Source organism: Stegodyphus dumicola, chromosome 9, assembly GCF_044657685.1.
Source record: "Stegodyphus dumicola isolate Sdum_Otavi_A_Nest chromosome 9, ASM4465768v1".
Classification (NCBI taxonomy): Eukaryota; Metazoa; Arthropoda; class Arachnida; order Araneae; family Eresidae; genus Stegodyphus; species Stegodyphus dumicola.
Window position 1 is genome coordinate 145,398,522 of NC_140776.1, and position 27,538 is coordinate 145,426,059.

General features: G+C 29.5%; 2 protein-coding genes across 4 annotated transcripts in view; one reads left to right on the forward strand and one right to left on the reverse strand.

Annotated features, from left to right (window-relative positions):
* Positions 1 to 1,673: 1,673 nt before the first annotated feature.
* LOC118183426 (xaa-Pro aminopeptidase 3-like) lies at positions 1,674 to 27,489 on the forward strand. Of its 2 annotated transcripts, XR_004757239.2 has the most exons (6): positions 1,674 to 1,782; positions 1,901 to 2,851; positions 10,877 to 11,118; positions 14,119 to 14,805; positions 17,322 to 17,442; positions 26,286 to 26,301. XR_004757239.2 is itself a non-coding variant. In XM_035352947.2 (5 exons), the coding sequence occupies exons 1-5, from the start codon at positions 1,767 to 1,769 to the stop codon at positions 26,444 to 26,446; spliced, it is 1,491 nt and encodes a 496-aa protein (XP_035208838.1). In that variant the 5' UTR covers positions 1,674 to 1,766; the 3' UTR covers positions 26,447 to 27,489. The 2 variants fall into 2 exon arrangements, 1 of the variants encoding a protein (XP_035208838.1); XM_035352947.2 differs by lacking the exon at positions 14,119 to 14,805 and having other exon boundaries at positions 26,286 to 27,489.
* LOC118183427 (amidophosphoribosyltransferase-like) overlaps positions 24,461 to 27,538 on the reverse strand; it is a 58,477-nt gene continuing 55,399 nt past the window's right edge. Inside the window, exons 7-8 of one of the 2 annotated variants that reach the window (XM_085824198.1) lie at positions 27,238 to 27,513; positions 24,461 to 27,088 (exon numbers count right to left, since the gene is read on the reverse strand). In XM_085824198.1, the coding sequence (XP_085680324.1) occupies positions 27,256 to 27,513 (258 nt within the window). In that variant the 3' untranslated portion in view covers positions 24,461 to 27,088; positions 27,238 to 27,255. Of the gene's footprint in view, positions 27,514 to 27,538 lie in introns of both variants that reach the window. The other variant, XM_085824197.1, reaches the window with a different exon arrangement.

Sequence of the window (27,538 nt, forward strand, 5' to 3'; positions counted from 1 at the left end):
TTTAAACTTTCAATAAATTCACTGTTAATTCGGCGTAAAATTTTCTGCAGAATTTAATCAATGAAACACTCAAATATTTGATACATCAGTTTCTTCTGAAAATTTTCGAAAATAATAAAATGTCTCGGACGTCATAATCATTCTGCTAGAAATTTTTTTTATAGTTGAGAAAATAAAAAATGCAGGTTGTTATTCGCAAAATGACAATAAACAGACATTTTTTTATATTGGAATCAGGACATGTATGTAGATGTGAGCAAATTTATTTTTCTGGTTCGAATGAAGGCGTTATTGCTGGAAGAAAAACGGATGAACTCTATTCGAAGAACGTGTTACCAACAATAAAACTTTGAGAGTGCTGGTATAATATTGTATATTTTAAGTAAATTAGTCTACTCTAAAACCATAATGAATTACTTAAATTATTTTAAAATTTTCAAAAAGAAATTGAAACCATCAGCCCAAATACTATGTATCGAAAGCAGTTTTAAGCTGCGTCAAGATAGTGACTCTAAACACGCCATTTCAAATGCGGGTCTATAATTTCTTTACGTTTACCTTGAACTGATAACAATGCTCCCTAATCTTCCAATCTTATTTTGAAATAGCATAGTTCACAAGAAACGGAGGTGTGAGTGAGGGTTAGGTTAAATTATTTGAGAACACAAGTGCAACTGCCTAAGAATAGACGCTTTCATGCTAGACTATTTATGAGAAATTGGCTCCTATTCACTTTATTCTATGAAATTAAATGGAATTTGGGGGTCTTCTGATGAACATATAATTTTTACTATAAAAACTTTTGTATACAAAACTTTCAAAACTTTGATATATTGTTGCCAGTTTGTCGAAGTAATAACCTCTGTAACACTGTGAGTTTTCTATCCACTGACACAGCTATTCATTTAAAATTTTTTGCTCTTCTACTTCTCAATTTTATTTTATTTCAGTTTTTAAAATTCCAGATGGCAGCGCTCTTCGAAATGACAACAGATGTCTTAATAAAAATAAATTTGGTAAATATAACTAAAGCATTACATAATGCATAATTAAAATTACATAAAATGTCGAGCGATAAATAAAAATGTTAATAAATAAGTAATTTGTCACAGGTAAATATAAATTAAACCAAAATATGAAAAATGTAAAATAATAAAACAGCTGAAAAAAGAATAAGTTAGCAATATAAAGGTACTTGTCGGTTTTACCAGTGAACAAAGCGCTAAGGAAAAAATGTTATAAGTTTGGGTGCGATATAAAAAATATTTTGGCCAGCAGTACATTAGTCGCTGTCAGGAATTAATTTTTTTCCCATGCGATCTCCGATGCGATAGCCTTTCTTTTTCCGAGAATTTTTCCCATTGCGTCTCCGCACATTTTTTGCAATGATATACAACTTCATTTAATGCCCGTTTTTGCGAATTTGGATGGACTGTAAAATATCGCTTACTTTCTTAGATTTTCACTTGTTTTTACTAAGGAAGTATTGCAATCACGAAAAATTCTGGGTACCATACTTCAACGAAAATATCCATTTTGACCGCTATCTAACACAATTTAACTATAATGAATTAAGTCTTTCTGCATTGAGGTTCGAACTCGCAACGTTTCCCTTGGCAATCCATTGCGCTGACCACTCAGCTATCAAATAGCAGGTACCTAAGATAGCAGTAGATTTTTCGCTCTGCCATCAGAAAGTCTTGAAAGCTGCAAAACACGACATCTGTGTATTCTGTCTGTTAGTAAATAAATGTACCGGATTGAAGATGAATTATTTAAAAAGTATGAATGTTTGGATTTTCAAACTTGTTTAGTAGTTTCTTAATATATATTTATTGAGTTCACAATAATGAAATTCACCGTATATATTACTTATTTTTCTTTCGTTTCTTTTTCTTAGAAAATATTTTAGTGACCTGGAAATGGGAACGCATGAAAGCGATTTCATATAATTTGACAAGGAAGTTCAATTCTAGAAATAATCTTTGCTATGCTCAACCGACTCCTGTTTCTCATGCCCATTTGCTAAAGTCGAACGAAGTCACTCCCGGATTATCAGTGGATGTTTATCAATGCAGGAGGACACGTTTAATGCAAGTGATCTCTCAAATGACTTTTGCTGAAATGAATAAAAGTGCACATATTGTGATTGTGCCATCGGGATCTGTAGTTTATATGAGTGAAAATATACCATATCCCTTTCGTCAGAATACTGAATTCCTATACTTAAGTGGTTTTAAAGAAGCAAACTGTGTTTTAATTTTGCACACTGTGTTGAACAAGTCTCCTGCTTACGAATGTACCCTTTTTGTGCCAAAGCAAACAGCTCATTCAACGAGATGGGAAGGCTTAAAAATGGACTTGAATAATACCAAAAAGTTCTTAGGCATTGACAGAACTATGTATGTAGATGATATTGAAAACTTTCTGCAGTCTTTTGCAGAATCGAATAATAAATTTGTATTGTGGTATGATTACTTAAGTTTACCTTTTAAACCAATTCATGATATAATGCGGGATTTTATGGCACATTATAACACTCACTTTTCTCTTGAATCCCCACGTAAACTTCTGCATCAACTTCGTGTTATCAAATCTAGTTCTGAAGCTGAATTAATGAGAAAAACTTGTAAGATAGCAGCAGAATCTATGAGAGAGGTGATGCAGTTTTCTCGTCCTCTAATTTCAGAAGCACATTTGTATGCAAAGATGGATTATGAGTGTCGTATGAGGGGTGCAGATCATCTTGCCTTTCCTCCTGTAGTAGCTGGTGGAGACAGAGCAAATACAATTCATTATAACGAAAATAATCAAATTATAAATGATGGTGATATGGTTTTAATGGATGCTGGTAGGATTACAATGAGCTAATTTTATATTTTTAACACACAGTTTTTCTAAATTACTGTGAAGTATCTATAAATTTGCAATACATTTATAATATTTCTGTGAATTGATGTATATTCTAAACTAAATATTTTTAACTATGTAAAAGTAAGGTATTTCTGTTCTAGCTGGTATCCATTGACAACAACAACACAGCTCATGATTTCACTTTCTACGAGCATTGTAGCAACTCTAGAAGTTGTTTGAAGCTTTTCTGGAAAAATGCAAAATTTTATTTGGTTGATCTTTACATTACGGTAACTTGGCGATTTTTTGGCGAAAATTTGGCGACCAACTCCCCTACAGCAACCCTCTATTTTTTTTTTCCCCGCCGCCATTTTGTCTTCACAAAGTAAAGACATGTTTCTTTTCTTCTTATCTACTGAACACTTCTTCCAACAATCTACTAGCCGAATTACACTTATGCTAGAAATTTTATCAAACAAAACTGCTTAATCATGACAAATATTCACTGCAAAATTCGGAAAAAGTGCACAATACCATACACCTTACGCGTTTTTCAAAATAACACATACACATAAACCATGTACACGCCGACTTATTTTTACTTAAAAAAACATCCCAGAATTGCACAAAAATGGCATTGCGCACACTCTTCACTATATCCATGTACACTGCTTTTTTCTCATAAATTCGAAAAATTTCACGAAAATACATGACAATTTTCTCAACCTTTAAACCCGGTAAAAAGAACATATATGAAATTACCTGATCGCGAAAAAGTATTTACCCTTTACAAATATGAACATTTCCACATATAAAATAAATAAAATATCCAAAAACTTTTACCTCTAAATCATCTATTACATTATACACGTCACCAACGAATTCATACATGAAGCATTACAAATATTTAGTATCAAATATTTAAATTATTTCCATGCACGTTTATTTCAACTTAAACGTAAACCAAATTCCTACAAGCATAAAATTCACAAAATAACTATCATTTCATTAAAATATCACTGAACCATGTACACGTCGACTTATTTTTACTTAAAAAACATCCCAGAATTGCACAAAAATGGCATTGCGCACACTCTTCACTATATCCATGTACACTGCTTTTATCTCATAAATTAAAAAAATTTCACGAAAATACATGACAATTTTCTCAATCTTTAAACCCGGTAAAAAGAACATATATGAAATTACCTGATCGCGAAAAAGTATTTACCCTTTACAAATATGAACATTTCCACATATAAAATAAATAAAATATCCAAAAACTTTTACCTCTAAATCATCTATTACATTATACACGTCACCAACGAATTCATACATGAAGCATTACAAATATTTATTATCAAATATTTAAATTATTTCCATGCACATTTATTTCAACTTAAACATACACCAAATTCCTACAAGTATAAAATTCACAAAATAACTATCATTTCATTAAAATATAATTAAATTCAAAAACACCACTTAAAATATACATGAGCACATACATTCAATTAATAAAAATTACCTTACAATCCTAATTACTTTAAACTAAATCATTGCTAATAACAATTTTCCCAATAATACCAAATTCCTTTCCACCTTACATTTCCAACAATGCATAAAAATAATTAAAAATACTAACTTACCTAATCTCCTTCAGAATCTTCATTACGTGGCGGATACACTTTTCTTCATTCTCTTTCAGAATCTTTAAAATCATACTTATCTTTCAAAGCAAGATACCAGGTAAAATAAATAACATAATAAAACATGTTTATTTCTCTCTCACACAACCTTAAAAAACATTTCTTACTATCCTTTTCAATACCACTAAATACCCATTTTGAATTCACTTTACTTACGGCCATGGGATCCAAAAATTCACAAACACTATTTCACACAACACAGAATAAAGCCAAATACAAAATTTCTAGATTTTTTCCCGATTTCTCCCCTTTTCCGATTAAAGAACCGTAATTCGTCCATTAATATCACATGACATATCCCATGATCTCTCATTTCCCCCACACAAAATAATGCGTAATCGGAACTCAGTACTGCTCACATTATTGCCAAAGTCCCAGGTAGTAACCTTTATCGCCTCCAAAATGTCGCCAAACTACCAGTTACCATAATGTAAAGATCAACCTTTTATTTTTTATTTACTTATTTATTTGTTCGTTTGTAATTTTTTTCCCTAAGTCAAAGTTAGATAGTTTTTCTTTCTCTTTGGATATTAACTTCAACCAATAAAGCGAGCATATATCTGTATTGCAGAATTTTGGGGGGATAGCACTTTTACTGCAGAAAGTTTTAGGACAATGTTTTCTCATTTTATGGTAACTTTTATTGTGTGTTTATTAAATTTTTCAAGAAAGAAAGCATCTATTATTTTCAAGCATATGGCATTTTGTCGAAAACTCACAAATGTTTCAATTCTCACATAGCAAAATTGTACACAATATTAGAAATATGATGGAAGTGTAATGTTAATAACTGCTGATAAAGTGTTTGAATAAGAGCTGAAAATTTGTTCAAGAAAAGTTACTTCTCCTTTCATATGGAAGCAGAGATAAATTAGGGACAATAACAATCTGTTTTGTGCAGTTTTAAATGCAATTGCTAAACAATATCCACCAAAAAATTTGTAAAAAAAATTAAAATAAAAATAAAAAAAAAAAAAAAAAAAAATGTTTAATTTAAAAATGTTAATTATAAAAAATGTTTATAATTAAATTTAAAAAAAATGTTTAATTCACATCTATTGATATCAAAAACATACTTCACTGCCAAGCAGCATCATTGGACTTTTATGGGTATATTGATGAGTAGCAATTAAAACCGACATACCAAAAATAACTATTAGCCATCCCATTAATTGAACTTTAATTTCAGGCCATTATTCATATAACTGAAATCAGGAGTGCCACACATTTTTGTAGTAAGAGTAAATTCTAAAATATCTCTTGGACAGTGGGCAGCATTTACTTTTTCAAGGTGAATTTATAGTAAGATAGAGTTAATAAAACATACACTTAAAAAAATAAAAAAAAAAAAAAAAAAAAGATTAGTCACATTTTGCTTTGTACTGTTATCTATGTTGGACATAATTTCTATTTCATGAAAAATGAGAAAACTTTCATATAGAATTTTATTGAAAACTGAAACATTTTTATTAATGCTAATCATTTGCAGCAGTGAGCACACATTAAATGATCGGTGGGCATAGGGTTGGGAACCCCTTGACTTAAACTGTGGGCAATCATTCAAATTTTAAAATCTTAATAGTGGTGATAATTTAAAGAACTGTTGACTTTCATATTTTTTAGTTCAATGTTAAAACATTTTTAAAAAAAATATTTGGAACTAGTCTTATATGCATCCTCGCGTCGCCAAATTTCTCGCCAAACATTTTTGGCAAGAAACTCCACGCTGCCATATTATTATCTAAATTTTTTGTCTACATTTCAAACTTTAAGCCTAAAATGTCTCCAAAAACGTTGTTTTCGCACAACGCACAATTTAAGCTAAAAATCCGAAACAAAAACAAAAAATTTAGATAGCAAAAACATAAAGTTTCTAACCAAAAATATTTGACAAGAATCCATGTACACAGCAGTATATTTTAACTTCAAAAAAATCTATGAATTGCACAATCTAGGCAACGAACAAATCTATGAACTACGCATACCTCGTTTTAATAAATTAACATAACAATAAATTTCAAAGAATATCATGTACACAGCATCTTGTTTAAACTTTAAAAAAATCTACAAATTGCACAATCTAGGCATTGTGCACAAATCAAACAAATAAACTAAATTACAAACAATTAAAAAAAAATTCATGGTAAAAAAGCAAACATAACATTCATCAGAATAAAAACAGTAAAATAAAATGCACTTACCATAATATATTCCTGAATAAAATTTCGCCAGTCACATAACGCCTCTTAACAAAAGTGCCACGATTTTGCTATATCACATGTCCTTCTGAGATTCAAAATTTCGAAAGTAACGATAAAAACTTCCTCCAAACTTTGCGACACCAAAACCACAATCCAAATCTTAAACTCCGCTGAACCATTTGACTGCAAATCCACACAACTCTCAGAAATGCCCTTCTTTGTCCGAGTTCTCATAGCAGTTCCATATTTCGTACTCTGTTTTAAAAGTCACACAGAAATTCCCAGAATACACTTCAACCCTTATAAACACACCCGTGAACAAAAGACTAGTTAACAACTCCAACATTGTACCTTTTAATACTAAATTTACTTTCCACACAATCTAAAATGCGGGACTGAAATCTTCCCATCACGTCTATCATTGCAACATAGGCCATTTCAAAACACGCACGACCCAAACCAACCACTCCAGGAAAAGATTTTTCAACATCAACAGGGTTGCCATACAACATGCAATCGCACCAAAAACCAGCACAGAGCACATATGGTGAAATTAGGGCATATATAAGAGTAGACCCAATTATTTTTATTTATTTATTTGTTCTCTAAGTGAATAATAATAAAGGCTTCTATAGCCTTAAACTTTTTATCTTGGTTAGAAAGTTTGAAATGCTCTTTTCTTTCAATATAGTTTTATTTTACATTGAAGTCCCTTTTTAAGTTAATTCAAATAGTTATAGTGAGAAAAAATGTTCTTTTGTGAATAACTAATTTCTCTTGAAGATATTAGGTTTTATGTAGGAACCTGAGGTTGGTTATTGCAGTCTTCTTTAATACAAAAAATAAATTCTGAATAGAGTACCTTTCCTTCAGTTGAAATTTAATATGAATTTTGTGATATTTGTATTGTTTTTTAGCTTCAAAATATCTGTAAGGCAGTTTTCTGCTTTATAAAAATGAAGCAGATTAATAGAGTTTGTACTAAATAATATTGTGAAAAAAAACTGAAAAGTGAGCTTTTAGCATGCTTCAGTACTGAAAAGATAGGCTGACCAATCTGTCAATCACGATTGATCAGTTGATTATAGCATGCTTTGAGTTAGAGCTATCCATTAATTATCATTTTATATTTTCCTATGCACTGATTGATCATGAAATCAGTCTTAAAAAAGTCTTAGCGAATACTCACTAAAAGATTATGTAATGTATTCATATTAGGATAAAAATTTATACTTAGGGAGAAACATTTCACAAAAATAGTTTTTATGAATTAAAGGTTGATTTTTGTCATTTTAAATACACATGGCAATTAAAATTGCTGCAGCTTAAAGGAATGTAGTTACTGCAGTAATATTTATTTTATATATACATTATAAAGAATGAAATGATTAATATTTCAGATAATTTTGAAGTGCTGAACATGCAGAAATCAAAACCCTGAGCATCCAACTTTCATTACTGTTAAACTGGGCATGGTATAAAACAGATTTTTGATGGCTGTTATGGATATTGCAATCCATAAAGCTTTACTTCTGCATCAAACTGTATCTATCATACTGGTTAGAGAATGTGCCACTGTGATCAGTATAGTAACTAGTGGTCCTGGCTGCCATATTGTTGGCCTTTGATTTGAAACTCCAAAAAGCCATGGATGTTTGTAAGTATATATTATCTTTGTGATATGGGAGCATTCAAATACACAATGAGCCAAAAGTCCTCTTTAGTAGTAGTAGGTTAAGAGTAGTGCTTAAGTGGTAGGATAAGAGAAGTGGGAGACCCTCAGTTCATTCCTCAGGGTGTTTTTCACAAAAATTAGGATGGAGCTTAATGACCATTAGTGGTGCTACATCTGTACAACCAGTGGTGAAATGTCCCATCCCACTTGTATCTATACCTGGATGAAAAATGTTTTTATGTCAATCTGTCTTCAACTATTGACCAAATATTTTGAGTTGGTTTGAGATTTAGGGCATAGGCCAACCAAGGCAAGAGTCAAGTATCTTTGTACTAAGAATTGATGGTCAATAGTGTGATATTTTATGAAAAATTAAATACATCCCAAAGATATGGTATAGCTACAAGCTTTAAAACCTCAATAATATAACAGTGGCCATCCAGTTTAAAGTACTAGATATTCAGCTTATAAGTGAGCAAGATGTGTACTGAATGCCATCTCATACCAGAAATCCAGGTTTTGAGCTGAATGATAATAAAAAATGCAGGTTTCCACTAATCATTTGTATGGGGCCTACACAGATACAGCCATTATGATGCTGCAAAAGTAGTATTCATCAGAGAAATATGATGTCATCTCCAGTCTGTCACTGAATACATGCTTGTAAGCACTGTTTTGTGTGCTGTAGTATCAGTAGAAAGTGAAGCAATGGTCTCCTTGTTGACAATCCATTGCAGCTATTTCCATCCTTGCTGGCATTAACTAGAAATATTTCTTGCTTTTTCTAGCACCTTAAATAAAACCCTGCATGTGTGACCCTCTCTCATCTATTGATTATAAATTTCACTTAATAATCGCTGGATCTTGATTAGTGGGAAGCAGCAGTGGTGTAGCAGAATAGTAGGCTATGGCTGTCCTGTGATCAAATCCTGAGACATAATAGGACAAGCTCGTTTTTTTTAAACAAGGCATAACTTAACCTCCAACGTAAGAAGTATTGAGGGAACACAAGTTGCAAATAAAAAATTATCATTTTAATCTGTCTTTTTTTCTGCCTTAAGGTATCAATACTCTTGCTTCTCACTCACTCAAGAATTAAAATGCTAATCATTTGCATATTCCAGGATGTTTTACCTCTTATGTAAAATTCAGGTTTGTTGTATACTTCCTGAATTGGGTAGCAGTTTTAAATGGTTGGGGTATAATATTAATCATGACATAATTTGAAGCCTCTGCAGCAAAATAATAAAGAATAATACAAATAAAATCATGACTATTTGTTATCCTGTTTTAAAAAAAGGTAGCATTAAAAAAGTATAATAATTTGCTTTTAAAAAAATTTTTGCTTTGCTCTTCTGTACATTAGAAAAAATTTCTTTACTGAGTAATTAATGCAGCACATAGGATCATAGTGGATCTTGTCATCTCTTCATTTGTCCATATTGTGATTTAATAATCTAATTCATTCAAACATAATAATATGAAAAGATACTAATGTAGTGAATATTATTAGGTACTTACATATTAATGCAACTTTGCTGCAGTTTCAGAATTTTTTACAGATGACAAGGTAAAGGTTTGATATCAGGTACAAGTTGGTAATTTTTGCAACATTTTTTCTTTAAAAAAGATTTCCAGACTGTCAGTGTTTACCAAGTTGGCAAACTTTATCAACATATGAAAAGTTAACATACTTTAACAATACAAAACATAAATTTGAATTATTAAATTTGGTGATACATTAGAAAAAATAAAAACTTTTGTCTCTAAATCTTCTGACATTTTTTGTGCTATTCCCAAGTACCCAATGATCTCTTCCCCCCCCCCCTGTGAACTGTTTTAGCTTAAAAAACATCAGAGAATTGTAGAGACTCAGTAACATTGGCTATGTACCAAATGCATCTCACAATACCTTTTAGAGATTTCGCATCAAAATTCTGTATTTTTGCAGAAAATTTTATTGCAGTTTGTTGCCACTGCTGACAAATTCCACAAGCACATATTTTAAAATTGAGTTGAAGGCAAAAAATATTATAGTTTGTTTGTAAAACTGTTGGAACTTGGAATACAACAAAAAGAATGCATGTGGAAATGGCAACATTGCTTGACTCTAGAATCACTATGAGCACAGTTGTTTAAATAATGGTTATGTGCATGGTTGCCAGAGTTAGGCTCATTTTGAAAATTTGACAACTTCTACTAAGGTGGTTGTGATAACATGTAAGTATCCATTATTATTTTAATTTAATGTGATTTAAAAAAAGAGTCAAGCAAAATATAATACAGTAAAAAAAATTACACTGATAATATTTTTTTAGTCGAGTTACTGCTTTTCAAATATTAAAACTTTTTGTTAACAGATAGTAAGTAAAACATATATTAAAGTTTTAAGATACAGAATGCCTATAATGTTTTTTTATCTCCCCTCTTAAATACAGGCTGTGAATGTCATGGTTATAGTAGTGATATGGCACGAACATGGCCAGTAAATGGAAAGTTTTCAGAACCACAAAAAGAACTTTATGAAGTTGTTCTATCAGTACAAGAAGAATTAATTAAATTATGTGAGAAGAAACTATCTCTTGATCATTTATTCAAAGTTATGTGTGAAAACTTGGGAAAGGGCTTTCAGGATTTAGGACTTATACCAACAACTGCTTCGAGAGAAGAAGTTGCTCAGGTAAATTTTAATCAGCTTTTATTTATTGTTTTATATCTTATCAGTTCAATTATTTTCTCCATCTGTCCTCTAAGTATGTATTAAAACATAAATAATGTTAATTAATTCTTGTTCTACTTTTGAAATTTTTGTCTTTGAGCTAAAAAATATAGAAATATGTAATTTGTTCCATGCACATCATAAATCTGTATGTGTTCTGTTTGTTATAAGGGTATCTATTTAATCTTAGCAGCTGTGCCATTTGGCTTGTAAGTTCTGAACTAATTATTTGATTTCTTCTTATGCACAACTGATTATGTACTTTATTATACTTCCAAATTTATCTTTAATTCATATGGTTAAATATCATAATATAATAGCAAAAACTACTTCATTTGCATGCATTAAATAAATTCAAGTGAAGAATACACTATTAACTGAGACTTCAAACCAGACAAAAAGATCTTATGCATTGCAGAATAAGACTACTGCTGTCAGTTTTTCAAGACTACCTGTTAAAAAATGAAAATATCAAATAATGATGATGATAATAATAATAATTAAGGAAAGAAAGGATTCCTTTCTTTGCAAGTATGCCACATAAAATTCAAGAACAAAATGAGAAAATATTTAAAAATAGTACATCTTTAGAATTTTTATAGAGTGTTAGGGGTTGCTATATATTTTTTTATATTTGCCATATTGTTTCTTTGAAAACTAGCTGCTCGATCTGCTAGTCACCTAAAAGCGTTATCATAAAAGAGGAAAAGTGTATAATGATTTTACCGAGTTCAGCTAGTGTCATTTCATAAAAATATTTAATATTTCTAATTAGACATCTCACGATTTAAATAATTTTTTTAATTTAAATCAATCAGTTTAAAAAGTAGAAAAGTATTTTTAAGAATTGTATTTATTACTTTTCAGTTACTTGATTTGCTGCTTAGTAACAGAAAAATTAAATTTGAAAGTTACATATCTTATGCTTTACTGAATGGGAACCTGCTGGTGAATGGCAAGAATAAGTATTCTGTTGAGCAGTGGCAACATTTGCTTTCAAATAACCAAATTTGTAGCTTAATATTGAAAGATAAAAATTCTAATGAGATTTCTTTTATTTTATGTTTTTTGATGAAATGGCATCAAATCCATAACTCTCTCTCATTATATAAGCAACAGTGGTGCGCAGCCATTGTTGCTGATATCAGCACTGTTGCCACTCCGAAAAACTGGCGTTTTAAGAGTTTTTAATTAATATCTCTGATTTCTTGTTTAAGTGGATGCTGATCTTTTCCTAGTACTGTAAAAAGTTTGGTGACGATAGCTATAGTAATAACCGATTTATTAGTGAACAAAAACACAGACTTCCTTTACAGTACCATTCTTAAGATTTTGCAAGGAGAAGTTGGTTAATTTATTTATTAGGATAATTAATATTTGTATTAAGGAATATTGCTTCTTCCAATGTAATTTTTTTTTATATAATACATTTTTATTGAAATTTGTGTTTTTTCTTTTCTTTCTTCTTCTTCTTCTTTTTTTTTTTTTTTTTTTTGTAAAGTTGTTTTGAGCAGTTTTTAAATTTAATAATATTTGGTGTTCTCTTTAGGCATTTTTCTTGTACATTTAAAAGCCAAACAAAGGCTGGCCACATAGTGGCTAGTATGAATAAATCAAAAAACAAATTCAAAATTCAGTCTTTGAGGTGCCTATGTCAGGTGAAGGACTATGCGTATTAAAATTGTGGCTCTAGGGGCTATTGTTTTTCTGCAATGCGAGGAACATACATGCATGTATATTTTTCATTAGTATATTTTTGTAATAATAAATCATGATAACATTTGGTGGCAACAATTTGAAACACGATTTGGAAAAAAAAGTGATATGGACAAAAATGTGAGTTTTGAGACTAATAGCAGCTTTGATATCAAAAGAAGAAAGAACGAAATTTTTGACCGCACTAAATGGCTGTACTTTATATGTAAAAGGAAAAAACTGTGTAACTGAGTTCCATGTATTCCTGGATTGCCATAGAAATATCTTCATGTCATTCTGGATTGTGCATCTTGGTGATGTTGTGCATTGCCTGGCTAATTCATTTCGGTGTTGTGCAAATAATAAAATACTATTTGATCCAGGTTTTATCCCAATGAAAGGGGTTGCTGCATATGTTTTTGTGATTTTTTTCCATGTTTAATATAAATACAAGCTAAAAGATTCTGACAAAAGTATCACTTCCCTTGCGTGCTTTGCCCTAATCCAGTAATCTAATGCTTTACACCAATAGTAAACAAGTTTTAACCATTTAAGACCCTACTTACCTCTTAATTTCCCAAAACAATGTTCTTTTGATAGTTAATGATTTACTCATCTATAAGGCCATTGTATTCTATCATCAGTTACACTTATCCTGTCTGGGCTTTTGAAAGCAAAATACAGTCACTATTTACTCAGCTTTACAGTACTTCCTATACAACTTTCTTAGCATGCGATATGAAAAAAAAAAATCTTATTTACATGCATACTTTTTTTTAATTTCTTCCTTGAATTCAGGACTGAACTTCTTCATGCATGAAAACAATTTATCAATAAAAAAAATAAAAAAAAAATCGTGGCAATTTTATATATGTGGCCATTTTCAGTTTTTGAATGCAGACTTGAAGAACAAGATTTTGTGCAGTAACATTATCTTTATTATCTCCATTTAATTTGTTCAACACAAGAATTTCAGTTATACACAGTACACTCAAAACACTAGACGCATTGCAATAGTCCTCTTCAACGACTGGTTTGAAAGGTTATTCATTAACCCTCTGAGCACCATGACTAGGCAAAGCCAGTTATGAGACTTTTTGTCACTTGGTATATATATATATATATATTAGCTTATAATTTAAGATATTTTGCTTTCGTACTTTCTTTTATAATATAAATGTCATTTTAATAAATATAAGTTTATGAAAATTGTGACTAAAATAAGTAAATATACAAATTTAGCTTATAAAGGCTTTTTAAATATAGGTCTTCATTTTGGATCCAAAAACCCCTTCACTCAGACGATTAAAGAAGTCAAACATTGCTTAGCAAAAGAGCTTTAAAGTTCTCTTAATGCTTAATACCAAGACACAGTGCTGAAGCTTTTCTAACATTGTATCCAAATGTACAGGTTTTTATTCCTTCCACTGAACACCACTTTCTTAACCCAACCAACGGATCAAGCAGTCAAAAAAATCAAGCGTATTATCCTTTTACATCTTTGCAAATAAACAAGATGAAGGAAAGCATGACTCACTAATGGTTTTGGGAAACAATTCGACATAAGACACTGCATAGAACATTTGAATTCATATGGGAACAAGTGAATTTCATCAACAATGAATGCTTTCTGCCATTAGCTCTGGGCAGAAGTTGCCAGCAATTTTAAAGGAATCCATCAACTGAAAATGAAGCCAACGAAATCATACAATCTGCAAAAGCAATTGGCAGTAAAGGACTTTCAGAGAGGGAGGGAGGAAAAATCAAAGAATTCATTATGAGATGAAAAATTGGATGATCTTATAACATTAACAGGCAGTGAAAGTAACAATAGTAAAGAAAATAAAGATCCTTTAGTGGACAAAAAGTTAAACAAATGTTAAAAAATTCACAGGAATGATTTTGTTGTGGAGTTTGACCCAAATGAAAAAAGAAGAGGATGCTTTTTAAGAGGTATATACTAGAAACATTTTGCACTCCTTACCATGAAAAATTTAATGAGTTGTGTCAGACATTGTCCAAGCAAAAATTATCAGCTATTTATCATGCAGTTACTTATTAAGCAGTAACAGATAGCATTTCAATTAATATTTGTTTCATTTTTCTCTTTTAATTGCAATAATAGTTAGATTTGTGTAAATTATACACTTTCTTAATCTGAGCTATACCTGACCCATTTTTTTCCGTAGAGTTAAATTTGTGAAACACAATTTTGCCATGTGTGCAATGTGTTAATCATATATCCTCCACATTTGGTAAGGGTTTACAATATAAATATATTGATGTGCTCTTTTTTGCTGAATGGTGCAATTCATTAATGTTAGTTTCAGTGAATCACAGTAATACTGCAAACTGTACTTCTCTGAATGGAATTCAACCATATAATAAGTATATTACTGCGAAATGTGAAATACTTCATTCTCATTTCAAGAACCAGTATCGGATTCTTGAACACTGATAGTTCGACTCAGGTTCAAAGTCTCAGCAAATGGACTAGATGCAAAGATGTTTCTGTGATTTTCCTCCATGTGTAACATGAATATGACTGATTTCTCAGAACTTTAGGGATTTCTCCCTTTAAATACATAGCTCTAGTATGGTTTACCATAATCCAATCGATTTTGTGCAGAGATTTTAACATTACTTTGATACTTTGTTTATTTATTCTAAGCAAATGCTATAAAAATAAAAACAATAACTATTATGTATTTTTAAAGTGTTATAAAGTACTATTAATTACTTTATAACTATAATTTAGTACTAGTATTACTTTTAAAGTGTTATAAAGTGTATTTTTAAAGTGCTATTAGTACACTTATTATTTTACACTTTTTATTCTGTATGCTGCCATTATTTCCTTCTCTCGGAAATGGAAGAACTGCAAGTATTTAATTCATTTAGCTAGTATTTAATACATATGATTGCAATAATAGTACATCTGTTCATTTACACTTTAAATTTATTGTCTTTTAATTCTTCACCTCAGAAATGACTGATACTGCATAATTTCCTCATTTCAGTTTTGATTCAGTACAATTAGTAAATAAGATTCAAGCATATTAAAAAATTTAGAAAAATTCAAAATATTTACATGAGCTAAGAGTATTTCATAATGTAACAATCACACTGCTCACAAAATTTTATATCACTTAAACTGCTTGTCATATTTTTTTTCTTTTTTGATAAAATTGGAGGGGAAGGAGTCTTTATGCATATTTTTAAAATAAACAGTTGTGACATTAATACTAATAGACAGTATTGTAGGGTATTCTCTGTACTGCCAGACATTCACATCTCTCTCTTGTTTCAATTCCAATATTTTTTTTAGTATGTAAGCTTATTTTTAAAATTTATATGGCTCTAAAAAGACTTCACTCATTGTTAAACATGCTTATAATAAATGTTTTCACCATCTAGGCTTAAATTCAAATGGAGCCCAATTCCTGGTCTCCATTTCTTGATATTTCAATGAAATTTAATTCTAGGCAAAGCTCCAAACGAATTCTAGTATTTAATGTACTATTTAGTTATTTGCCATTAATTTAACCTATTATTTTTTATTTATATTTGTACATTTTATTTAAATACTAATTATTATTTTTAGATTTGTGATTTCCTTTTCTGACATCCTTTCATAACACTCTGGCATTTTTAATTTTAGAAATAAAGCGCTATTCTTATTACTAATGCAAATCTGTGGTTTTTGTGATCTTTTTAAAATTGTGCTATAAATAATGTCATAGCTTTGAAACAGTTATATGAAAAAGCCATCAGGCTATAAATAAAAAAGCATGAAATCAAAAGTCAAGAAACCTGTGACACAAGAAGTATGTGTTAGACTTATCTTAAACTCTAAGTTAAATCTACTAGTTTTTTTCATTCTAGCATATTATAAAAATAAAAAATTATAAAACTTCTTTCAACTGTAATCCCAAAAACTTTTAAAATATCTAATTTTGTGTGCTTAATTACAGATAGACACTAAGACAGAGTGCAAGTTATAGAAATAAGATAATACATATGAGATATAAGAAAAGATAACAAATAAAATCATATGTGAGAATAAAATAAAATTTTGTAATCTAAAAGAATGAGCCTTTGTGGATGTATGGTAGTGGCGATGATACTCATATAGAAGTTGTGAAAAATTAGTTTGGGGGGGCATCTGTAATCAAAATTAGAAAAGATATAAAATATTGACACTAATGCACTGCAACATACGATATGAAAGTTGTGTAAATATACATTAATAGCTTGTCAATACTAAAGTCTGTTCAAAAGCAAATCATTCTTTCTTGAAAGTGTTTCAATGATATTATAGTATTTAACAATGCATGTTTTTTCCCCAAAACATATATATATATATTCTACCAGTGAGTATTTAATCATTTAAATTTTAACAAGAAAAATTCTATTTGTTGGAATATAGCAATATTCCTGCTTTCTTATTAGGTGTTTATTTATTACAGGCAGCATACGAGTTCTGCCCACACCATGTTAGCCACTACTTAGGGATGGATGTTCATGATACAAATCTAATTTCCCGTGGAATTAAACTTTTGCCTGGAATGGTAGTCACCATTGAACCTGGTAAGTTTTCATTCGTCTTTTTATTAAATTTAATTATGTCATTTAGCATTTCATAACAGCTCGTATTAAACCCTCTTAGTGACATGGCTTTTTGGATTTACTCATGAAGACCTGCTTCTAAACAGCTTCTATTTGCTAAATTTTTATACTTACTTATTTTAGTCTCTTTTAATAAACTTTTTTCATCAAGAAGACATTTACATTGGTAAAGAAAGCAATATATTTTAGATTATAGTCTTAATATATGTCAAATGACAAACAATCTCGTGACTAGATAAAGATGGTCTTGCCACTCAGAGGTTAAATAATCATATTTGTAAATATGAATAATATGTAGTTAAATTTTTTTCATTTAAAGGACAAGTGATCTGTAGTTAAACACATGAATTCTGTTTAAAAAATGCTTAAGCAATAAATAATCTAAAATTATATAGTTACATTGATATGTATATTATTTTTAAACCTTCAAATTTTTCTACAAGCCTGGCCAAAAAGAAAGATGGTTCAGTTCCATACCTTCTCCTTCAGTAAGTCTGCTGAACAAAATTTAAGTTGAATTATTTATATCTGATTAGAATATCTTCAGATTTCAAAAGTGATAGGATATTCTAAAAGTTTCGTAACCCTTAAATTCTGCAATCTGGTGCCAGTCCTGTGGAAGATTCATAATAAAGTGAGTGTGCATAGTGATATTTTTCTAAAGTTGGTTGAAAACTAATATAAAGAAGAAATGGGTAATCATTTGCTCTAATCTATGTTAGAAAACTTTTAAAAATTATACAGCCATGACAGAGGACAAAATATGTGCATAACTTTATAATCCAGAAATTAAGAATCAGTCCAGGATGAGGCATCACTCCTCTTTTGCAAGGCTTCACATGTTTATGAGCTAGCAATCAAAACAGGCTTGCATGGTTTGGATAACAAATAAATATAATAACCCTTAATTTTAAACCATATAATAAACCTTAAATTTATGTGTAGTATTGCATGTGTACAAGTTTGTAATAGATTGAATGCACATGATGGTTTGATAAAATTTATTTTATCCAAAGAAACTGCATGGTTTTTGAGATGTCATGGGATCGTTGTCTTTGAATTTTTGGAATATGACTGTATTGTGACCAGCAAGCAGTATATTTCAGACATACCAAAAGCTTTAAGGAGCTGTTAGGAAGATGAGATGAAACAAGAATTCGAGTGTCATCAACATTCACTGGGATCAAAAATGCCTTTACATGTCTTTATTGGTGATAATTCACACAATCAGCAAACTGGATTCATCAGTGGTCTTTCATACATCATATAAATTAAATTTTTTTAACTTCATATTTTTTTTTCAGTCTCGCAAAGAAAAACATATGGTGATGAAAATTTGCTAATCTAAATAAAGTGGCTAAAAAAAGCTGGGAAAAAAAAAAAAAAAAGATATAAAGAAACATTTTACAGTTCTGGAACAGTCCACAAAAATACTCGTACAGCTCTTCACAGTATCACAAAGCAGAATTAGTAGTTACATTTCAAACTACTAGCAACACTAAACACAACAGAATGCAAAGTGCATCTTCTAAAAGGTGAAGCTGTCACTGATATCTTTAATACTCCGAAGTCTGTCTGAACCAACAACTGAGAAACTTATACTCTCTTCATTCTTATATAATTTTTCCCTGATTTAAATTTTTAGTACTTTTCAAAATTACTCAAATACATACGAGATCTGGATACGCTTAGTTGCATACAGGATCAGTTACAGTTATTCAGTTATGATACCCATGACAATTATATGAAGATTGGACCAAAACGTCGTGAAATGGAGTTTGGCGACTTTAGTGATTGGTCACCAAAACAATTGCCAGCTTAATGATATCTTTCCAATTTAGCAAGATAGCCATGTACTCAATGTTAAATATATTTGCCTTTTATTATTTTTCTGGCAGAGCATCATTTCTCTCAAACTTTTCTTGTTACATTATGCAGAAAAATACAACAATTTCACATATAAATTCATTAAAATCACCTATCAATGTACAAAATTCATAACAGTAGATTTATTTATGGTATACTGAAATAAAACATTGTAAGTTTTACATATTATTTGGAAAGTACTACATGAATAATATAGAAAATTCAGTACGCTCCGATAATTCGTACCCTCCCTTCCCCACTGTAAGCTTGTTAGTCTCTTTGGAGAGTGTTTGCAAACTTGTTTGCTAATAATTTTCCACCAAGCTAATGTGCGAAAGGCAACGGCCATTTTCAAAATAGTGACGCACTGAGATTTCCATGCGATGGCCACCAATCAATAAAATTTAAAAGGAAAGAAATATTGTTATAAAACATTTACCTTTTTCAAGAAAGCATCCATCATTTTCTTATATTACTTTTGCGACTTAAAAGATTTTTTTTAATGTATTGTAAAATGCTTTTGTGTTAAAATAATGTATCAATTAGAAATAATTTATATTAAAAAAAAAAGTTTACTTTGGCTTAAATACAAATTAGCATCTGGTAATCTGATTTACAAGTGGGCTTTCTTTTACAAGGCTACACAACCTGAAGACGGTATAACAAGAAAGGGAAATGAAAAAAGTGGAAAGAAAGAAAAAATGCTTCGGGACATCTCAGCACCCGCCCTTGTGAGATTTTTTTTTAAGTCAGCCTCCCCCCCCCCTTCTATGGTGATAATGAATAGAACCAAAGAACTTGCAGCTTGCACACCATACATTGGGTACCCAAACAGAGAAAGATATGAAACTCACATTTCTGATTATAATATTGCTAAGAATTAAGAAATGGAAATGACAAAGCAATTTTTCTAAATAGCTACGGAAATAAATTTAACAGTGAAAGAACAAGGTTTTCTTATAATCAAAATCTGAAACAGATCCACCGCACAGAAAAATCACTGAAAAGCATTAATTAAAAGATATGCAATTAAACAAAAAAAAGACAATGAATTAAAACTCAAAAAAATTAGCAAAAAATCTCTCAGTCTAAATGTGAGGAATCTCTTAAGAATGGATATCTGGAAATTAATTTAAACATAGAAACCTAAATTAAATGAGAATTTAAAATGAAATGGATATTTAAACAATTGAAAATGAGCAATATATTTTTATATTTCCGTTGAAGCTAAGATAAATTAAAGATAAATTATTTATATTCAATTTCCGTTAAAGCTAAGATAAATTAAAAAGACTAACAATCGAATACAGTCTGTAACTTACAGAACCAATAGACGGTAAATTTGTGATGACGTCAGAGGTCATGTGAGCTTGCACAACTGCGACGTCACAAAAATCGCATATCTCTGACGTCATTTTCGATTTTTTGCAACTTTTTTACACTTCTTTTGCTACTTTAGTTGAACATTTTCTGGCAACACTGGCATAAGGGGAAATTTCAACAAAAAAGGTTAAGAACCACTGCTGAGAATGATTAATCCTTATGTGAATTACAGCTGTATTAAGATTTGCTCCAAAAAAAAAAACCCTGATCTTTGGATTTATCAAAAAAATCTTGATGGCATCTCTTAGTGAGGTAATTTCTAAACTCAGGCAATGAAAGAAAAGTATCATGAATTATGTTTTGATATAAATTTTGACTAAATTTTAAAAATACCTATTGCAGTACTGGAAAAAAGGGAAAATTAATTCACTTTATTTCATCTAAAAAACTTTATAAAGTTCTGTGGAAAATAAAAGCAGTAAAGGTTGAAAAAAGTTACATATGCCACAATTAGAACCTCAGATTTTATATCCTTGGCAATTTGACAAAGTCAGATAATATACATTATGTATGTTAATTACTGTGCCATCACAAGCCTTGGCAATTTGACAAATTCAGATAATATTATGTTACTTTTAGTTACTTAGTCAATTTCTTTGTTTATTTAAGAGATGTATTCTGAACATTATCAGATATCCTTTTAAGGTCCTCCAGAACTGCCTTCCCTCCCAAAAAAAAAAAAAAAAAAAAATCAGCAAGTTAAATTTTTTAGATTTATAAATAATTTTAGTGAAATTATATATATGGTAGTATTTTTCTTATGAAAATCTAAAGAAATGAAACTTTGCCGAAAAAGTAAAAATACAGGGGAAAGTCTAACATTGAGTAAATGACTATCTCGCTGAATTGGCTAGATATCACCCATACTTAGCGACCATTTGGCAGAGTCTCTTTATAATTGTATTGGGTATTGTAATTGATACTCTTATGTAACTATAATGGTATCTGGCTCTCATATGCCTTCCAGTAATTTCGAGAAGTAGAAGATACTAGAAATCTCTCAGCGGCTGGTAGAAAACTATACAAGACCAAGGAGAGCATTAGTTTCTCAGTAGTAGTTGCTATTTCAAAGCTGAATTCAAAGTATTGAAACATCCGTAAGAACTTTGCTGTTTGGATAAACTTTGCATTGCAATGGGTTTAAACATTCTTTAGTAGTTTGAAGTGTAATTACTGATTGTACTCTGTGATATTTATTGTGAAGAGCTGTGCAAGTATTTTTGTAGAAATTTAAATTGTGAAGTGTTCCTTTTAATAAAATAAATTTTATCAAACTATCATCAATTCTATTTTCATTCAACCTACTATAGACCTCTACAGTATTCTCCATTTTCATGGAATTCCTGAAAATAAAACAGAAATTGATGAAATCAATGAAACTTTCAATATTAACCCTGATTGTCAAAGGGACAAACTCTGGTTTGAGTAAAAGACAGAAGACTGATAAGGATAAGTTAACTGAAGAAAAGGAATTCAAATTACAACTGTTTGAAAATAAAAGAAACAAATGACAATATGCAATTTATTATCAGTGATCCAGATTATGACCTAATTGGTTCCTATTTGAATAAGGGCAAGCAATCAACAAGCTGTCTGAAGAACTGCAATTTCCTGACAATAAAATGAAAATAATTTTTGTTTAGCAAACAAGACAAAAATATTAACATAAGTGATTTTAGATGTACTATGCTGTCATAATAGGAAAATCTATAATAACTACTATGCAAACTGATATCACAGAAATAGAAAATAGTTACAAAAATGTAAACTATAAAATCATAAAAGTTTTCTGAAAAATGCTGTCCAAGAAAATAAACACACAGGGAGTATGAAAAACATAAGCGATTATCTTACTCAAAGGTTCAAAATTAGAGGATACATCTTCAGTTGTATGATATACATTTTAAATAGAAATTGGGAACAAATTTTTTTTTTTTTTTTTTTTTTCATGACAGAGATGGAAATTATGTTAATTGCTGTTGAAAATGAGTTTTGTTTTAAATCTATAACAATCTAAGATTATTTTCTTGCTCACTTTTAGACTGGCATGTTTCTCTTCCATACAGATGCAATTTTACGTTATGCAAGTTATTCTCTTCAGGGATTATTTGTGTTTAAAATGGGCATAGCATCTGGACACCTATAACTTTTATGATGCAAAATCATGAAACATCAGAATGTCAACTACAAGTTCAAATGAATATAACTTTAAAAAGACTCTAAAATTTGAAAATACAACCTACTAAGATCGCAGATGAATACTTAGAAATAAAACAATGTTTAAAAATTAGTAGTAGCTGCAATTTTATATTTATCAAAACAACGTGATTTTTCAGGGAAAGCAGCAAAACTTTGTGTTATAAATCACAAAACATTAATTTCTTGAATATGATAGAAAACCTTTTAAAATGTGGCCCAGTTTTGAGCAATATTTGGATCTTTGAAAGAAAGCAGCATCATTTTTCTGTTTATACCTCAAAAAATTGAAGTGATTTCAGCTTGGTTGCAAAAAGTGAGAAAGGAATTTATTGGTGAAGTAAGATAATTTCACAACTTTATTAATTTGACTGTAAATATAAACCCTCAAGTGCAATTATATATTAAGATATAGTGATATAAATAAAGACAAAAAGCACTTAAATCTTCAAGAGCTATTTGTTTTCAAAGAATAAAAAATGCCAGGAAAAGGATTTTCTCAACTGTTAATTGAAGACATATTTTCAGTCATGAAAATGTTTTAAATGGTGCTAAGATTGATGTTTTGACATTTTTAAAGAAATCAATTTTGTAAAAATTGTGAATTTTAACCTTTTACACATTCTTATATTTAGAAAAATTTAGTATTTGCTATAAAAAATAAAGCATGAAATGTTTTGACTCTCATGACAAAAACTGACTGAGACATTTGATACTGAAATTGGTAATCGTATTCAGGGGTCATACATAAACTGAGGAGCAACAAGTTTGTGCATAACTAAAAGTAATGTGTCGTTTAGTAAAAGGTTTCTAATAAGCATGAAAAATAAAGCATGAAATGTTTTGACTCTCATGACAAAAACTGAGACATTTGATACTGAAATTGATAATCGTATTCAGGGGTCATACATAAACTGAGGAGCAACAAGTTTGTGCATAACTAAAAGTAATGTGTCGTTTAGTAAAAGGTTTCTAATAAGATTGTGTAATGAGCAATTCTGTGCAGATTATTGTGAAAGATATTGATCAAAAATTTTGTTTTTTGAACTGAAATCTTATTTATAGAATCTTAATAGAATTTGCCTTCTAGAAAACAGTAACAAGTTTCAGTATTGGCACCTAGTCAGCTCGTAATATTATTTGCCATAATTAAAAAGGAAAAACATTTGTACTTTAATTAATTTATTACAATTGCCAGATTAATTCTAAAATAATAAAATTTCATAAGAATATTAATATTAATAATGTATGTTTAAACTTTGAAAACTCATAAACTGTGTGAAAATTCTTTTGGCATACCAAATGTAACAAAGTTATTAATAAAGACATTAATAAATCACTAAAGAATAATCACCGAATGGCATTTAAGGGGGGGAATCAACTTTGAATAATGATTGAGGGGTTGGTTCACTAAGTAAATCTAAATTTGAAATTAAATACCTTAGTTATTTTTTACTTTATACGAATAAACTTTTTTTTTTTTTTTTTTGGCAATAAGTACAGAATTTTTCTAAATGAGTATAGAGACAAGAAATATGTAAAAAAAATAGAATTTATTTCATACAAAATTCATTTTTAAGAATTTAAAAATATGAAAACATGAATCTTTGCATCCATTAAAACATTTTTCTAATCCAAAGTGTTTGTCTATGACCAACAGTTGCAAAGGCTGTCGAATTGATATATCTTAAAAATGGAGAGATAAGATTTAAGATTTTATTTCAAATAAGATTATGATAATGAGACTAATATGAAACTGATGCATAAACATGTGCGAGCATGTATTAAACATGTGCGAGCATGTATTCTGCAAAAGAATTTCAAAACACAGTATATGTTCTCTGGAAGCTGACATTTCTCCAAATCATCTGTGATTGCAGTTTCGTTTCTGGACCTTTATAGAATTTATATGGTCTTTTTCAAATTCTTTAATATTCTGAGATATGATGAAACAGTGTATAAAACACCTTGTTCTAAAACCACTGTCTGAAATAAGGTGTAGTTGTCCATTTCAAAGTGCAAAATCAGTTAAGATAGCAAGCACAGTTTTTTCTTCTAAAACAAAATCATGAACATATCAATAACAAGAAGGCAAAATCTAACATCAGTCTCTTGTAATTAAATTTTGTATCATCTGAAATGACTTACTAAGTGAACTAAATATAGTGAAAAAAAAATATTTCAGAGTCTTTAATATCACAAATTCACATTAAAGGCCTATTAAAATTTATTTGAGGTCTAACTGTGACACAGAATTCAAATATTTAAATTACTTGTAAACTGCTGCATAACTGAACTTGGATCAAAAAGAACTTTAGTGATCAAACCTACTGATCAACTTCACTAGAAAATTATGTCCGAATTCAGTATTTTTTAACCATAATCAATAATGCAGTTACCTTATTTGATGAAAAGATTCTCAGCTTAGATGAGCATGCAACTGTAATTGGACACTGTAAAATTCCGATACCATTTAAAAATTGACTGAAGATCACTTTTAAGTTGAAAAACTTAAATGTCTTCTAAAGATGAAAATGATATATTAATGAAATTAAAATGTGTCCCTGATCATCACTTTCCACAATTACAATCTGAAAATAGTATTGATACTACCAATTGTGGACAGATCCAATTGAAGTTATCTAAGCTATTAACATAACACTGGAATGGTTCCATTGATTAGGAATTTTACCTTTTGAATAATTATTTTTTAAAAATTTTAGCAAATTCATAACAAAATACTCAACTCTTTTTTTTTTTTTTTTTTTTTTTTGTGTGTGTGTGTGTGCAAATGTATCACATGTGGGTTTTACATTACTGATTTGTAATTTATACAAAACAATACTACAGATTCAGTCTGAGATTAAAATATGAGCTCAGCAGATTAAAATATTATTTTTTTATTTAATTTCTAATGTACAAGACATTTTGCATGGAAACTTTTCTGAACAAGCCTTGCACAAATATGACAAAGCAAATGAATTCAGTACAAAATTTAAATGCATATTAATTGTAATTGGAGAAAAGGAAATTTAATATTTATTCTGAAAAAACATTTCACTCAATTTATTCTGTATAGCATGAAACATTGCTTCTGGTGTAATAAATCACATGTTATAATGAATATATAAAAATGCAGTAAGAGGATTTATATCTCAAAGCAAATCAACTGTTATATACAACTGACAAATAGAAAATATATGAAATATGTAAATTCATTTGTATATTTTTTGAAAATATGTATAAGAATGTATCATACCATATATGTATTATACAATGTCATAATATTTTCTAAAATGGAAAATAATTATTATTCCATTTTATTTCTTTATTAATGCTTTTTTCTTTTTATTGAATAGGCGTGTATGTTTCACCAAATAACATTAAAGTACCGGAAAAATACAGAGGTCTCTGCATACGAATTGAAGATGATATTCTTATTACTGAGGACGGTTTTGAAAATTTAACTGCTGAATGCCCAAAACACATAGATGACATTGAAAAACTTTTAATCCTATAACGAAATTTGAAAGTCATTTTACTAAAATTACATCAATGAAATTATATCTACATATGAAATGTTTTGAACTGTTATCCTTTTTCCTCTTTACATCTGCAAAATCTCTTTCAAATCTGCAAAACTGAGACATGAAAAATTATATTAATGAATTCTAATAGTTTGCATGTTTGTATAAAATTTTATTTTCAAGAATTTTATCATACAAAAAATAAGTCTTGATTAAAATATGGCATATTTATGCAGGATTATAGAGATATAGCTCAATCATTTTTAATTATGGTTTACAATAATGTACATAAGTAATGAATACATGACATTATAAAAATAACCTAAACATTAATAGATGAATAAAGACTTTCATTTTATGAGTTTTTAATCAAAAATTTGCAAAAATAAGGACTCTGACATTATTAAAAAATTTATATTAAATATATACAACATGTAAATATAAAACATGTTAGACAGATTTAAAAAATATTTTACATTACTGAAAATTTTCTTTTACTGTAAATTATTAATAATCTACTTTTTACAATTCTTATTTATAAATTAAACGAAATAAAGTTCTAAAACTGAATAGTCTTTGCTTTTGCTTTCAAGATATCTTGGATCAAACAAATCCAGAATTTCAATTTTTGTATACTGAAAAAAAAGAAACAATATTTTATGCAAACGATATTTTTTATCTTCAAAATTAAAATTACTTTTTAAGCAGAAATTTTCCATATATTTGTTCATTATCTGTTACATGTTGTAAAAATAGTTACATTATATACATTTAGGAATATTACCCTTTTTTCCCCTTAAGTCTACCATTCTAATTCAACTGGGTACTTCCCAGTCAAGCATGCTGTACAGTGACCGACAGGTTTCCCATTTGTTGTGGCATTTTTTCGCACAGCATTAACTAAATTGTCCACAGTTAAGTATTCTAAACTGTCAACACCTATCTGTTTTGCTAATTCCTCAGCATTGCATTTATTGGCAATAAGTTCTTCTCTTGTTGGAATGTTAATTCCCATGTAACATGGGTGATGGAGGGGTGGTGATGCAATGCGAAGGTGCACCTAATAGAAAGAAAAATGAATTTTA